Raw genomic sequence first — 13,946 nt, 5'->3', positions numbered from 1 at the left:
CCTCCGATGGATAGGGAAAAGTGTAGTGTAATGGTGGGATACTCCTAATAATTTGCTTTCCTTCCTTTTCTACTCTCTTGTGATCCAATATTTCTTTCTTGTCCCTGGAAGTAGGTTGAAACCCTAGTCCAAAGGTGTCCTTCTTTCCTTGAATCTCTATTGGTTCAAGAACTCCATGCAAGTTACGCCCTAGACCTTTGCCTATCTCGTATCCTCATCGAATCATTTCTTTAGCCATCATAATGCTGGCTTCTGGCAAATTCATTTCCATCACTGCCTTGTCTTTAGATACCCAACCTATTGAAACGATATCAGCCACATGGTGGGGAGAAACCAGAGCTTTTCTATCACTTTCCTCTTTTGGTCCGGAATTGACGATCATAGTACAATCATCCTCTGCAAACACTGTGATTAATTGGTCATTCACTACAAACCTCAATATCTGATGGAGCGAAGATGGTATAGCACCTGAAGCATGAATCCAAGGTCGTCCAACCAGAAGATTATAAACACTTGAAAAATTCATGACTTGGCACATGACTTGGAATTGGGCAGGTCCTACTTGCAATACTAAGTCCACTTCTCCCATTGATTTTCTTTTAGCGCCATCAAATCCCCTCACCACAGTTGCAGATTGCCAAAGTTTAGCTTCTTGAAATCCCAATTTAATCAAAGTATTCCATGGACAGATATTCAAAGCAGATCCGTTGTCTATCAAAACTCTCAGCAACAACTTCCCATTACAACGGACTGAGATATACAACGCCTAGTTATGTCCAATTCCCTTAGAAGTTAGATCCACATCAGAAAAACAAATATGATTTGAAACCAAAACATGCTCAACCACATGAGTGAATTTGTCAACCGAAATATTCTTAGGCACTTGAGCCTCAGTTAACACCTTGAATAGAGCTTCTCTATAAAGTTATGAAGTTAAGAGCAAATTTAACATAGAAATTTGAGCGGGCATTTTATCCAATTGCTCGATCACCTTATACTCACTTTTCTTCAACATCCTAAGAAAATTGAATGCCTCTTCTTCAGTCACAGCTGGTCATGTCGGCGTGGCATTTTTCTTTGCTTTTGATGGCTCGTTGACTGTAGGTTCACTTATGATTCTTCTAGATCTGGTAACGGCGGCCACCTCCTTCTTTGGCATCTCTTCTCCTCTAATCAACAAAATAGGCTCACTATAGTTCCACGAGACTTCTTGTAGATTAAGAACAGGCGCTTGTTCCGGCAATTCGAGTACCACAAGTTCTGAAGGCTCACATTCAAAAGGTATCACATCTAAAATGAAAGGATCAGCATTTTTCTTGACTTCGGAGGTTTCTTCTTCCAGTATGAATGGTTCTCCGATGACCTCAATTACCCCAATTTCATCCACAATGTATTGATTAGGTTCCTTGATCTCCTCATCAATAGTAATAACTCCAACAGTATCTTTGTGCGCGGGAAGAGGGTTCTTGCTAACACTTGGTCCTTGTTCCTCTCTCCTTCTTAAAACTATGTCTCCGGCCTCAATCATGTCTTGAATTTTATGCTTAAGTGCCCAACAATTGACAATAGAATGTCCAGGAGCTCCAGAATGATAAGCACAAAAAGATTGAGGATCATAACCAAGGGGAAATCCTCTATGATAGACTGTAGGAGGTATCGTACCAATTTTTCTTGCGGTTTTGAGCTGTTCATACAACTGATCAATGGGCCGACCTAGATTGGTGAAAGTTCTGTATGGGGTTGGGTTTTGGGGGTCATTGATTTGTTGATAGCTATAACTCTGGTTGGCTGGTGAAGCAGGTCTTGGATTATAAGGAGAGTGAGGTCTAGTTTGAAAGTTAGGTGGAGAAATATGAAATGGTGTTGTGGGTGTGTTTGGGTAATTTGGTCGGGGTCGAGGATGGTTAATAGAAGTATGATAAACAGGTCGAGGGGGTGGATGGTATGGGTAACGGGATGGATAGGTGGGATATTGTTGCTATCTAAGTCGGGAATAAAAGCCTTGGTCCCAAACAACTGCAGCTTCCCACTCTTTCTTTTTGAACTGAGATTTCTTGTTTTGATTTTGCAAAGCTTCTAATTGCGATTTCAAAGCTGACACATTAACAATATTTCCTGCTCTTATGAACTCATCATACTCCTCCAATTTGTTAACAATTTCTGCAAATGAGCATCCCGTCATGCAAAAAATTTTCTCAAAATATGGTGGGTCATGAACTTTGACAAACGTACGGACAATTTCTTCTTCAGTCATAGGAGGTTCCACCTTAGCAGCCAATTTCCTCCATCGCTTTGCATATATCTTATGATCTTCAGATGGCTTCCTTTTAGTCCCCTCAAGTGTGGTCCTCGTCGGAGCAAGCTTGCAATTATACTCATATTGTCTTACAAAAGCGGTTGACAAATCCAACCATGTCCTCATCTCTTCAGGCTTCAAATTGGAGTACTAATCCAGTGCATCTCCTTCTAAACTCTCGGGAACCAATCAAACGGGCAAATTCTCGTCATCTATTGGCCTTCCTAATTTGTTTGCTAACATTCGAAGATGTGTTTTGGGATTGCCCGTTCCGTCATACTTGCTAAATTTGGGTGTTTTAAAACCCATAGGCAGTTGCAAACCTCCTTAACAGATTCGTTATAGGAAACAGGCAGAATTCGTTAAAGTCCAAACCTCCTTGTTTGCTCAAGCCTTGGTTCTTCCTCATGAACTCGTCAAATCGATCCAACCTCTTTAACAGATTCTTGTCAATTGGCACGGAGGATTCTCCTACTTCAACTTTTCCTTGTGCAGCGGTGTCTAGCGTCAATGGTTCTGTAGTGGAATAATAATATGGTCCTTGAGGTTCAAGTGGCATGTTCAGACAATAGGTGGATAATTTGGAGGAACTTGAGGGTGAGGAGGATTGGTTTGGATATTGGATGTGTAGGTATGTGGGAGGCCATGAATAGGATAGGTGAAAGATTCCTCAGGTGAATTTACAAAATGCGGAGCAAAAGAGGTTTGAGTATATGGTAGGGGTAGTGGTTGAGGTTCAGGTTGGCTAGCAGGTAAGGGATCATGTTGGACACCGCTGCTACTACCAGCAACCATTGTTCTCATTAACTCTTTCTCAATTGTTTTACTTTGTCAGTTGTCCCAGATTTGCAAAACTGATGTCGTTGTAGATATTAGAGATTCAGATGTGTACTCATGTTTACACTATTTCTTGAAGCTCGGCTACGCGATTGTGTAATGATGGGGCTTCTTTGTGTAGCTATGTTTGTAATTACCTGAAAATTTAGGAAAAACCTATTTAGATTCCCCTTTTGATTAACTACTGACAAAAAGAAATAAAAAGAAAAAGACGCGAGTTAGTAAAAATTTAAGTAATTCAGATGCATGTCTTATTGGGGAGTCCTTTTTATGCCAAGGATAGGTCTAACATGATGCAACACCTTCAAAGTGGGACCCATTTATCAAACCTGATCTTGACCACCATTTTGCACAAAAGAAAAGTCATTTCAAATTTTCAAATTTCCATTTTTATAAACATTATTTACATCATTCCTCGGAGAAAGTCTCGTACAACGTCATTAAACCTTTTCAACCTATCTATTACAGCATCTTTAGATTCTCTGGTATAGCGATTCCTCATTTGTTCCACTTGATCGTACAGTTCTCCACATTTTCTTTTCAATTCTTGGTGTTTCTCTCGCATCTTTTCACATGCCTCCTTATGTTTCTCTGCCATCTCTTTGCTAGCTTTGACGGACTCTTTTAGTTGCAAATTTTCTGTCTTTGGCTTTAATAATGGCCATCAATCTTTTGACCTTCTCGGATGGTTCGTCTTGCTATTCTTGCGTACCAAAACCCTTAAGCCAATCCTCATACTGCGGAGTTACTAAACCTTTTTGCTTGAATTCAGGAATGTACTTGACGTGCTCGTCGTCGGACAGTGTCTTCCAGACCTCAATGATAGAAATCTTCATCAAAATTTCACTTGAACACATCTCTTTCTCAAAAACAATGGTAAACTCGATTAAATCAAGTGTATACGGCAACTCTTGAATGCGGCCCAACTGTCGGAGAAACCTCTTCGGAGTATAAGCTATGATACCCTGAGTGCCTCGTAATGGAATGAACTCTGATGTTTTGGTGAGAAGTACGGGTTTAACATAATTAGTCCAATCTAAAACCCATCTAACATTCTGATCAGGCAAGTTTTTTAAGAAATTCACATATTCAGATGCATTACTCGGCAAACCATTTCCATTAACCCTTTTGTGATGTGTGATTATCCAATTATACCCAGACATCGGCAGACTATCAGGAATAGGTGATCGTCTCATAAAGTGCTCCATAGCCCATTTGTGCAGAACTAAATTTGATCCATGAAGGAATTTTCCACTCCTTTGGCAAGTAGCGCAAGGTACAAAGATATCGGCTAAGATAGTCGGAACAAAGAGCATTGCCTATCTTTTATCCCTAAAAATAGATCAAACATGACTTTGGTAAGTTTAAAAGCTATCTTCTTGTCTTTCCTCAGGAAAAGGTAAGTTCTGGTCATAACCAATCCATACACCCACAACTTTTTACGCTCCCACATTGCCTCGGATGTAAATGAAAATCTCCTAAGTGTCTCTCGAACCCATCCCTCAATGCAAATCGGTCAAATAAGAACTTCACATCTATGCTTTGGTCAAACCCTTGTATTACGGATTCCTTTAACCCAGTGAAATGGCAAAACTCGTCCTTGCTAGACACAAAGGGAAATATTACAGCAGTACCATGAATCGGTAAATTAAGAAGGCCAGATACCTCAATTGTCACGATCATTTCCTTCTTGCCTAGTCTAAATGCAGAACAAATAGGGTCCCACAAATGTACCAAAGCCTCTACTATGTAGCCGTCTGATTTGATATCTTTAAAATCCCCGATTGGTCTTAAGTGAGAGGCTACTTGGTTAATTTCATTAGGTGAAAGCAATGCGGGCCACCTCTGTACCTCAATCGGTGTTACTAATATTTGCTAGACTCATCGAGGCGGTTCCATCTAGAGACAAGAAATTGGTGTCAAGTACCTTACCTACAGGTCCCACTTTTCCGGTTAAATTGGAATTTAAATGTGAAAATTCCAAAACAGGGTTAAATACCCATGGGAATACAGGGTTGGCTTATTCTTAACATGGGATTCCCTAAATGCCATTCCCTCTAAAGTTTATGCATGATGCAAATTTATCAAAGCAAATTGAAATTAAAACATGACCTAACGAACCCTTCGTATGCCAGGGTGGGCCTAAAATGATGTGCAATTATTAACCTATGAATGCAATACACCGGAATTTTAACGTTCAATAATCTATTTAAAAGGGTTGGTTCTAAAAGAGTATCATGCCAGAACTCTTATTTCTAAGGTTCATGAATGCAATAGAACAAAGAAAGGTTAGTTCGATTGATATATAAGACATAACACATTAAAAAAAAACAATATGAAAAATAAAAGGCAATTAAAGAAAGAATGGTGTAATCCCTCCCCTCATGCCTAGTGTTCCTATTCGGGTAAGGTTGACTCTATCCTAGATAATTTCTAATATGGATGCATGAGGTTGGGTTCACTAATGCATCTAGACTCGATAAAGTTTCAGGTCCTCAAACCTTCAGACCAAAGGCGAAGGGTCATCAATCCCAAGGCCTATGAGTCATTGGTTCGAGTGATTCCTCGGACATTGCTACGCGCACGTCATGCCACGGCCACATGTCCAAGTAGATCGATCCTAATCCTAATAGTGTGGAGTGGTGTGACAACCACTAAAAGTAAAAAGAAATGAGGGGTTATAAAGTAAAACGTATTCAAGTATGAAGTGCTCCTTTTGAGGGGAGGGATTAAATAGCATCAAATGTGTGTGAAGGTTCTAGGGTGGCTATTCCCCCCCCCCCCCAAGATGCAAAATGCAATACATGAAAGTAAATAAACAAATTATTCAAGAAACCAAAAAAAGGAAAAAGAGAAAAAATGCAACTTAAAACATCCTAATGTAATATGTGTCGCGCCCCATTTTTTAAGAAATAAATAAAAAGACGAGTTTAGAAAAATGGCTTTTGATTCAATTTTTGATTGGAAAATGAATTTCTTTTGATTTACAAGAAAATGAAGAAAAATATGGGTCTAAATGGGACTTGAAAATGCAATGATTTGACCCAAAATATAGTTTAAAAAGGATTTTTTTAATGGAAAATGGAATCGCCACTTGGTATTGAGTTGAGGTGTACCAAGTCACCTAAAAAAATGAATTTTTAAAGAAAAAAAAATAGAAAACCCTTTTTAAACGACTCCAAGTCTACGAAAATCAGAGAAAAAGATTCGGGAGTCACATTTGAAGAAAGGGAAGGCAAGGATAAAAATCCAAGGCACCCTTTCAACCTAGCCAAGGCTTGTTGCGCGATTTAGTCAAAGATTTCCTTATTTTAACCTAAAGATTTATCACATTTGGATGTACAATATAAATGCAAACCCTAGACCTAAAAGGGTATTGGGGGTCGAAATTTCTCTTCAAAGCTCAATTGATGCCAATCACATTAATTGTGATGCCCAATGTGGACTCTTTGGAGAGGTCACGAATAATGCAAGAATATGAGGTTTTAAGAAAAGGAAAAGAAAATAAAAGTAATTATACAAATATATGTGACCTAAAGGAATGCATCATGTCAGGTACGGGGGACTAATGTTCGTGACTCAATTTTCCTTTAATAGAGGGAATACAAGCGTGCTAAGGCTAAAAGCCAAACTCGTCCTTATCCCATATCCAAGGGATGTTCCCTAATCTAATCAAACAAATGTACTATCCTAATTCTAATTCTTAAATGAAATGCAAATCTAATGTTATGTATCATACAAAGGGATAAGGAATATATATATATAAGGGGAACATGGGGTAAGGGATATATGTATAAGGGAGAATATGGGATGAGGGATATACATATAAAGGGGGTCATGCAAATAAATGATAAAAGACCCTAAAAAATGAAAAATATGCATGAGATGAAGTGAATTTATCACACAATCATGATCTAACGCTCAAAGGGCTCCTAAGGGTCTAGCATTGGGACTAGCCCATATCTATAAATTTTCACAAGCGTTGGACTTGTGAGAAATCAGAAAATAAAAGGTCTACACTAACGTTGGACTAGTGAGAAATCAGGAACAGCCACTACTAGCGTTGGACTAGTGTGGTGACGTCATACATCAATTATAACTAACTAATCATGTAAGACATAATAAAAGCATGTAAACATATAATATCACATAAACACTTAACACATAATCATGATATCTAAATGCAAGGTCCTAAGAAAGCGGTAACACATAGCACGTAAGCATGCAAATCACACAAGACAAATATAAAGCAAATAAAACCCTAACTATTACATTTGGGGGGGGCTACTACAATCTAACGGGGGAAATGAAAATAAATAAAATAAACCTAACTATTACAACTTGGGATTTAAATGCCTTTTAAATGATCAAAATGAACTAAAATAAATATACGAAATTAAAACGAATAAAGCGAATTAATAAATAAATAAAATAAAATAACATTCAAAAGGCATGCAATTAACACATAAATCACATAAATACACATAGGGTCAAATAAAGTAAAAATAAGGGGTAGAATGTACCTCCCTTGAGTTGGGGCCCTAATGAAACGAATTTATTTATTTATCCTCCAAAAAACAAAGAAAGGGTCAAGGCATCACTTTAGTTAACAAGTAATCACAAAAGATAAAAATAAACATGAAATTGAATCAATTAAATCATGTAAACAACCCACATTTAAGAAGTTAAAAGAAGAGGGGACTTAATTAACAAAATTAACAAAGTTTTGGGGCCAAAATTAAAGAAAAATAAAGTTTAGGGGCCTATTTACAATTAAATTAGGGATCCAATTGAAAGAAATTAAAAGTTTTAGGGTTGTAACATAATTAAGGAAAAGTCCGAGGACCATTCTGCAAATTTGTTTTCTGGTTCTTTAATAGATCAAGCCATTGGGCCATAGTAGCATTAACACAAATCAAGGGGTTAAATTACAAAGAAATAGGAAATCGCGGGACTGAAATTACAAGAACAGAAAAATAATCATCTTCTTCAAGCGGGCAAAATTTCAGTTGCGGTTTCATTCTCCTTTGCAGATAGAAAACAACAGAAGGTTCAACTTCAACTCTAGTCATTCCTAGAACTCGTACAAGCTTCATCTCTCCCAAACTCATGACACTAATTCGAGTTCATTTAAGAGAGATTAAAACAGAAAAGATGCAAAAATAGCATGTCAGAACCTTTCCTACAACTCCATTTTCTTCCATGAAAAATCATGACAAACGTTGAACTGGCAGTCCGCTTGTTTTATTCATATGCAAAATGCGGATGAATCATTTTTAAAGTAAAACTTTCACTTGGTCATTTCATCGAACACCAAATGGGCATAAAAACATTATCGATTCCCGGCTTAATGGAAGCTATATCCTGTCCCGAAATTTTTACCAGCAACCCAAGACATTCAACCCAATCAACACATATAACATGTACAATCAAAAAATCATGAACAGCCAACATGAAAATTTGCCACCACAATCCACGGTAGACATGCTCCGAAAAGGGACTGGAATGTAAAAGAAAAGGCTGACTTATAGGGGCCTATCACAACGGAAATTTACAGACGGTGGCGGTGGAGTCCGACGTTGTGGTGGCGAGCAGAGGCGGATCTAGTGAGCGGCGGCGGCTACAAACTTCAATTCCTCTGTTGCTTTCTTCTTCAATTTCTTGCCCTTTACACAGCCGAAATTGTTTCAATTCCTCCCTCAATTCTTAGTTTCCTTGTGTTATTTTGGCTGACCTCCCTTTTCTGTTTTCTTGGCTTTTTCCTTTTCTTCCCGAAACTCTTCTTGCTTCTCCCCCTTTCCCTGTTTTCAGTTTCTTTCTCAGCCCAAAAACTTGTCCCCCTGGCTTTCTTTTTTCTTTTCTGCGTTTTTCTCCATCTCCTCCAGATTCAGCCGACACTCTCATCTTTTCCGTTCTTTCTTTTGTTTTCTCAAACGAAAAAAAAAACCAAGCTTTTCCTCTTTCTCCTCCCGCCGAGGGACGCCGTAGGTTTTGTCGGTGTGGTTGATTGGAGTGGGCCGAGTGGCGATGGCCGTGACCCAGTTGGTGTGGGCTCTCATTGTGCCGCCCCTTGCTTTGATGTCTCTCTTCTTTTCCTGGCTCCTCAGATGAAGACCTCCTTGGACTTTTCCTCCTCTGGTCGCTCCTGCGTCCGTAATCTTTTCTTTCCTCCTCTATTTCTGTTTCAAAACTTTCCCTCTTGTTCAACTTTTCTCAATTTCTAGGTTCCATCTTGTTCTTTCTTTTTCGTTTCCTCTGTTTTCCCTTAGTCCCCAAGATGAAGCCCTGCGTTCTCTTTTTCTCTTGCGCAGGCCCTTCCCCTGTTTTTCCTTTTTGTTTTGCAGGTCACGACCTCCCTTCCTGCTCCCTCTGTTTTTCTTTCTTTCGCTCTTGATCAAAAACTCAGCCGCCACTGCCCTCTCAGCTTTCTCCTTTTGCTCCATCCGCCGCACCCTCCTCTGTTTCTTTCTTTGCTTCTGTTTTTTTTTTGCCTCCGATGAAGCACTCTTTTTTTCCTTTCAACCGAAGCCCCCCATTTTCTCTCTTTCTCTTTCGGCCCTAAAAACCCCATCTTTTCTTTTTTTTTTTTTCATTTTCTTTCCCCAAAAATTCCTTAAACTTACCAAGTGTCCCTAACACCTCACCCCTTAGGTGCATAGTTGTCTATAACATAAAAGAGACACTTGTCCAAATGCATGCCTTCCCACTTGCCATTTTCACTCTTTTTTCCCTTTTCTCTTTTTTCCTTTTTCTTTTGTTTTCTAAAATTTAGTATGAAGACAAAAATAAAAAATAAAATAAACCAGAACAAAATGAAATAAAATAAAATAAAATAAAAATAAAAACCCTAGAATTGAAACAAATAAACCTATTAAATTAATTAAACAAATAAAGTTAAAAAAAATCAAAAATTTGGTGTCTACAGTTTGCCCCTCTTTGTCTGAGTTTTGAAAACTTGAGACAGAATAGACACCAAATCTTGCCTATGTATTTCGGGCTGCGATAGACTCGAACGACTGACGCTTTTGAAATGAGTGACTGACCCGTACAAAAATTTAAACCATGGGACTGACCCGAATATGAATTTAATCATGGGACTGACCCGAACAAAATTTAAATCATGGGACTGACCCCACGGGACTAACCCGAACAGAAAATTTAAAACGGGATTGACCCGAACAGAAAATTTAAACGGGACTGACCCGAACAGAAAATTTAAATGGGACTGACCCGAACAGGAAATTTAAAAGGGGACTGACCCCGACAGGAATTTAAATCGGGACTGACCCGAACAGATAATTTAAACATGGGACTGGCCCAAACAGAAAATTTAAAAGGGGACTGACCCCAACAGGAATTTAAATCGGGAATGACCCGAAGGTAGGGCTGCAAACGAGCCGAGTCGAGTCGAGTTTTGGACTTATCTCGAGCCTGAGCTCGCTTAAAAATAGATGGAGGCTTCGAGTTCGAGCTTCGAGCTCAGACGAGGCCCTAAGAGAATTGAGCTCGAGCTGACTCGACTAAAAAAAAACTAAGCTCCGAAAGCCCCTCGACTCGTATAAAGCTCGCGAGCTGATGCTCGATTTCTGGCTCGCGAGCCGCTCCGAATTTTTGCCACTCGTTAACGGCTCGTTTAGCTCGAATTTTGGTGACTTATCTAACTAAAATTATCATTTTATCAACTAATTCCTAACCAATTAGCCGCATAAATCATAGCGTTACAATTCATGTGTAGCAATGACCATAATTTTTCACATTATCATAATCAAAAAACAGGCCTACAAATTTTCACTAAATACATCATAAATTTAGAACCATACATAACCACATAAGTTCCTAGAATTTAAATACCAAACACTTCATACAAAGTTCACATTCTCGGTCACAAAGTTCAATATCAGAAAATAAGTAAATAACAACCAAAAGCAAGCCAAGAACTTCTTACTACAGAAACATATTGAATTAAAAATTACAAACTAAGCATAGTCATTGAAGTCATTGAAGTCACGAACTTCTTGTCTTCTTAGAAATGTCAGAGGATTCATAGTCCCAGCTCCAACCTGCTCAATACGTCCCAAAATAAATAAGTGCCAATCAAGGAGCTATACAAAAACATCACTAAGCACTTTTGCTGGATGCTTACGGTGAAATGGTAGTCAGGAATGCCAAGAAGTATCAGCCAAAACATCACTGCAAATGCTAAACCAAAATCAGATATTCAATATTAAAAAAAAACTTCCAATAAGCTGAAGTTAAGTTTCCGCAATTGTTCTTTGTAAAATGGCTTAGACAGTGTTTAGCATTTATTGGCTGCTCTTTCGGACATGTACTCACTGAACATATAACTAAACTAATCAAGGGGACTGAATCTAGTACCTAGTTGAATGAGGAAAATCTACTCTGTAAGTTAACTAGACAGCTTAAAGCAAGTATTTTACTCAAAGAGGGGAGGAAAACCTGAGCATCAAAATTGTAAACAAGGCATTAACTGGACAACTGTCTTATAATTTAAAGGAGAAATTCATTCACATTCGAGTGCAAACTAGTCAGTCATATCAGCAGCTTATATTGATCATCCTAATTTTGGAGATGGCACAGTTAAAATTTGGACAGCCCACCAAGACTAACAAGCGCAATTCTCGAAAAATAGCACTTAACCAGCCCCAAAAAAATAGCACTTAACTGCAAAGCCGCTTTCTCTTTAAAGCCGAGGGAAATAAGCAGCAACCGAGGGCTTATGATTTAGTTCCTGATTATTAAGTGTTGAATGCATGATTTACGTCCCTCCCCTAACATCAATTCGGATTCAAACATAGAGAAGCATAGAGAAAGAAATAAAGACAGAAAAAGTGCAAAGAACCAACACCTCAAAGCCTCTCAAAACACTGCCTTTTACCAGGAAAAATTAGCTATTAGGTTTGGACAGGCAATAAGCCAACCGAATGTTCATTTTTCTTCACACGTAACACACAGGCAAAAATCATCTTCAAGGAGGATTCTCAATTGGGCATTTCATCGAACAGGTCAAGGGTACAAACAAACTTAGCTATAAAAGCACGGACGATCAAAAAATGATGAACAATCAATCAAGGAAATTGCAATAACCAATTCACAGAGACATGTTTGGGGTTGGAATTTCCAGCGTTCACTCTTGAAGAAGGGAAAACAGAAAACCGATATTTAAACAGAAAGGAAAAGAAAACGGCTTACAGTGATATTGCTTGATGAAGCTTTGCAAGTAATACTGGCAGATTCTGGTGGTGGCAGCGGTGGATTCCGACGAATTGGTGGCAGTTCCAGCTCCTCCTCCGTCGCTTTCTTTTGCTCTGTTTTCTTTCTCAGCCGCAAGCCTCTCCTGCTTTCCCTTCTTCCAGATTTTCTTTCTTTCTGTTTTTTTTCTCTCAAGCTCACTCCCAATTTCCCGTTTTCCTTCTATCTCTCTCTGTCTCTTTCGTTTAGTCCCTGAAGATCGCCCCCAAATTCCAGATTTCCCCCTTTTCTCTATCGTTGGCTTCCTTTCACCCTCTGATTTTCTTGCCCGTAAACCCCCTCCTACTCTTTCTGGCCTGGCTTTCGATTTTTCTTCTTCCTTCCAGCCCCAAAGCTCTTTCTTTTCTCCTTCTTTTGCTCTCTCTATTTTTTTTCCTTGTTCCGCAGTCCGCCGTCCGTTTTCTTTCCTCTCTTTTTTTCAATTTTCCTTGCCTTTTCGAAGTCCCCCCCAGCCTTTCTCCCCGTCGCTTATTTCCTTTTTCTTCTTGCTCCTTCTTGCTCCCTGGACTCCGAATACAGCTGAGCCAACGACGAAGTCGAATTGCAGTCGAATTGCTTCGAGAGGAAGAAGGTTTCTCTCGAATGAAGTCGAATTGCAGTCGAATGAGGCCTGAAGGGTAGCAGTGGCGGTGGTGGCTGTGGTCAGCGTGGTGCAGTCGTGGGTAGTGGCGGCGATGGCTAGGGCTTGAGAAAGTGTGAAGAAAAGAGTGAAAGACCAAACAGAGATGCGGGAGAGGAGAAATAATTACAAATGGAATTCAATTTGGGGAAAGTAATTTTTGGTCGCCTTGTCTGATACTCTGATTACTCATTAAGTCATTACTCGAATTCAATGTGTTATAACTTAGTAATTAGCTATATAAATAGGGGTATTTTTGTAATTTCACAAAGCTCGTCGAGCGGCTCGACGAGCTAACGAGTCTAATATAGGATGGCTCGAGTTCGACTCGATTTATAAACGAGCTGCTCGAGCTCGACACGAGCTGCTCGAGCTCGACTCGAGCTCGAGTTTGACCGAACTCGAGTCGAGCTTTGACTCGAGCGGCTCGCGAGCGGTTCGAATCGTTTTGCAGCACCTACCCGAAGGGGACTGACCCCAACAGGAATTTAAAATCGGGACTGACCCGAAGGGGACTGACCCCAACATGAAATTTAAATCGGGACTGACCCGAAGGGACTGACCCAACGGCTAGTGGCGGTGCAAATAAAATGCTCACTAGTGGGACTGACCCACGGCTAGTGGCGGTGCAAATGAAATGCTCACTAGTGGGACTGACCCACGGCTAGTGGCAGTGTAAATGAAATGCTCACTAGTGGGACTGACCCACAGCTAGTGGCAATGCAAATGAAATGCACGCTAGTGGGACTGACCCATGTTTAGCGGCAATGAAAATGGAATGCTGGTATGTATGAAGAGACTGTATAAGACTTGCTCGAAAAATTATCCGAAGATTTGCCCCAGTGTGATGAATTGGTCAGTGGGATTAAACCCGAGCCTGCCTTGAGAATCGGTCAGTGGGATTGAACCCGAGCCTGCAATTCA

The 13,946-nt window shown here is 39.6% G+C and overlaps 1 protein-coding gene across 1 annotated transcript; it reads right to left on the bottom strand.

The window, feature by feature from the left end:
- Positions 1-214: 214 nt before the first annotated feature.
- On the bottom strand, positions 215-1,015 carry LOC113782385. The gene is made up of 2 exons (XM_027328278.1): positions 992-1,015; positions 215-766 (listed from the first exon to the last, which is right to left on the bottom strand). The coding sequence occupies exons 1-2, from the start codon at positions 1,013-1,015 to the stop codon at positions 215-217; spliced, it is 576 nt and encodes a 191-aa protein (XP_027184079.1).
- Between the last annotated feature and the right edge of the window lie 12,931 nt (positions 1,016-13,946).

This window comes from Coffea eugenioides, chromosome 9 (assembly GCF_003713205.1).
Source record: "Coffea eugenioides isolate CCC68of chromosome 9, Ceug_1.0, whole genome shotgun sequence".
Lineage (NCBI taxonomy): Eukaryota > Viridiplantae > Streptophyta > Magnoliopsida > Gentianales > Rubiaceae > Coffea > Coffea eugenioides.
Note: the sequence above shows the minus strand (reverse complement) of the source record. Positions and strands in the feature narration are given on the sequence as shown.

Excerpts from the sequence above, each read along its gene's own strand:
- LOC113782385 (XM_027328278.1), bottom strand. The coding sequence starts at position 1,015 with ATGTTGAAGAAAAGTGAGTATAAG. Across the intron at positions 767-991 it reads TGAAGAAAAGTGAGTATAAG|GCGTTGTATATCTCAGTCCG; the intron begins GTGATCGAGCAA and ends GGACATAACTAG.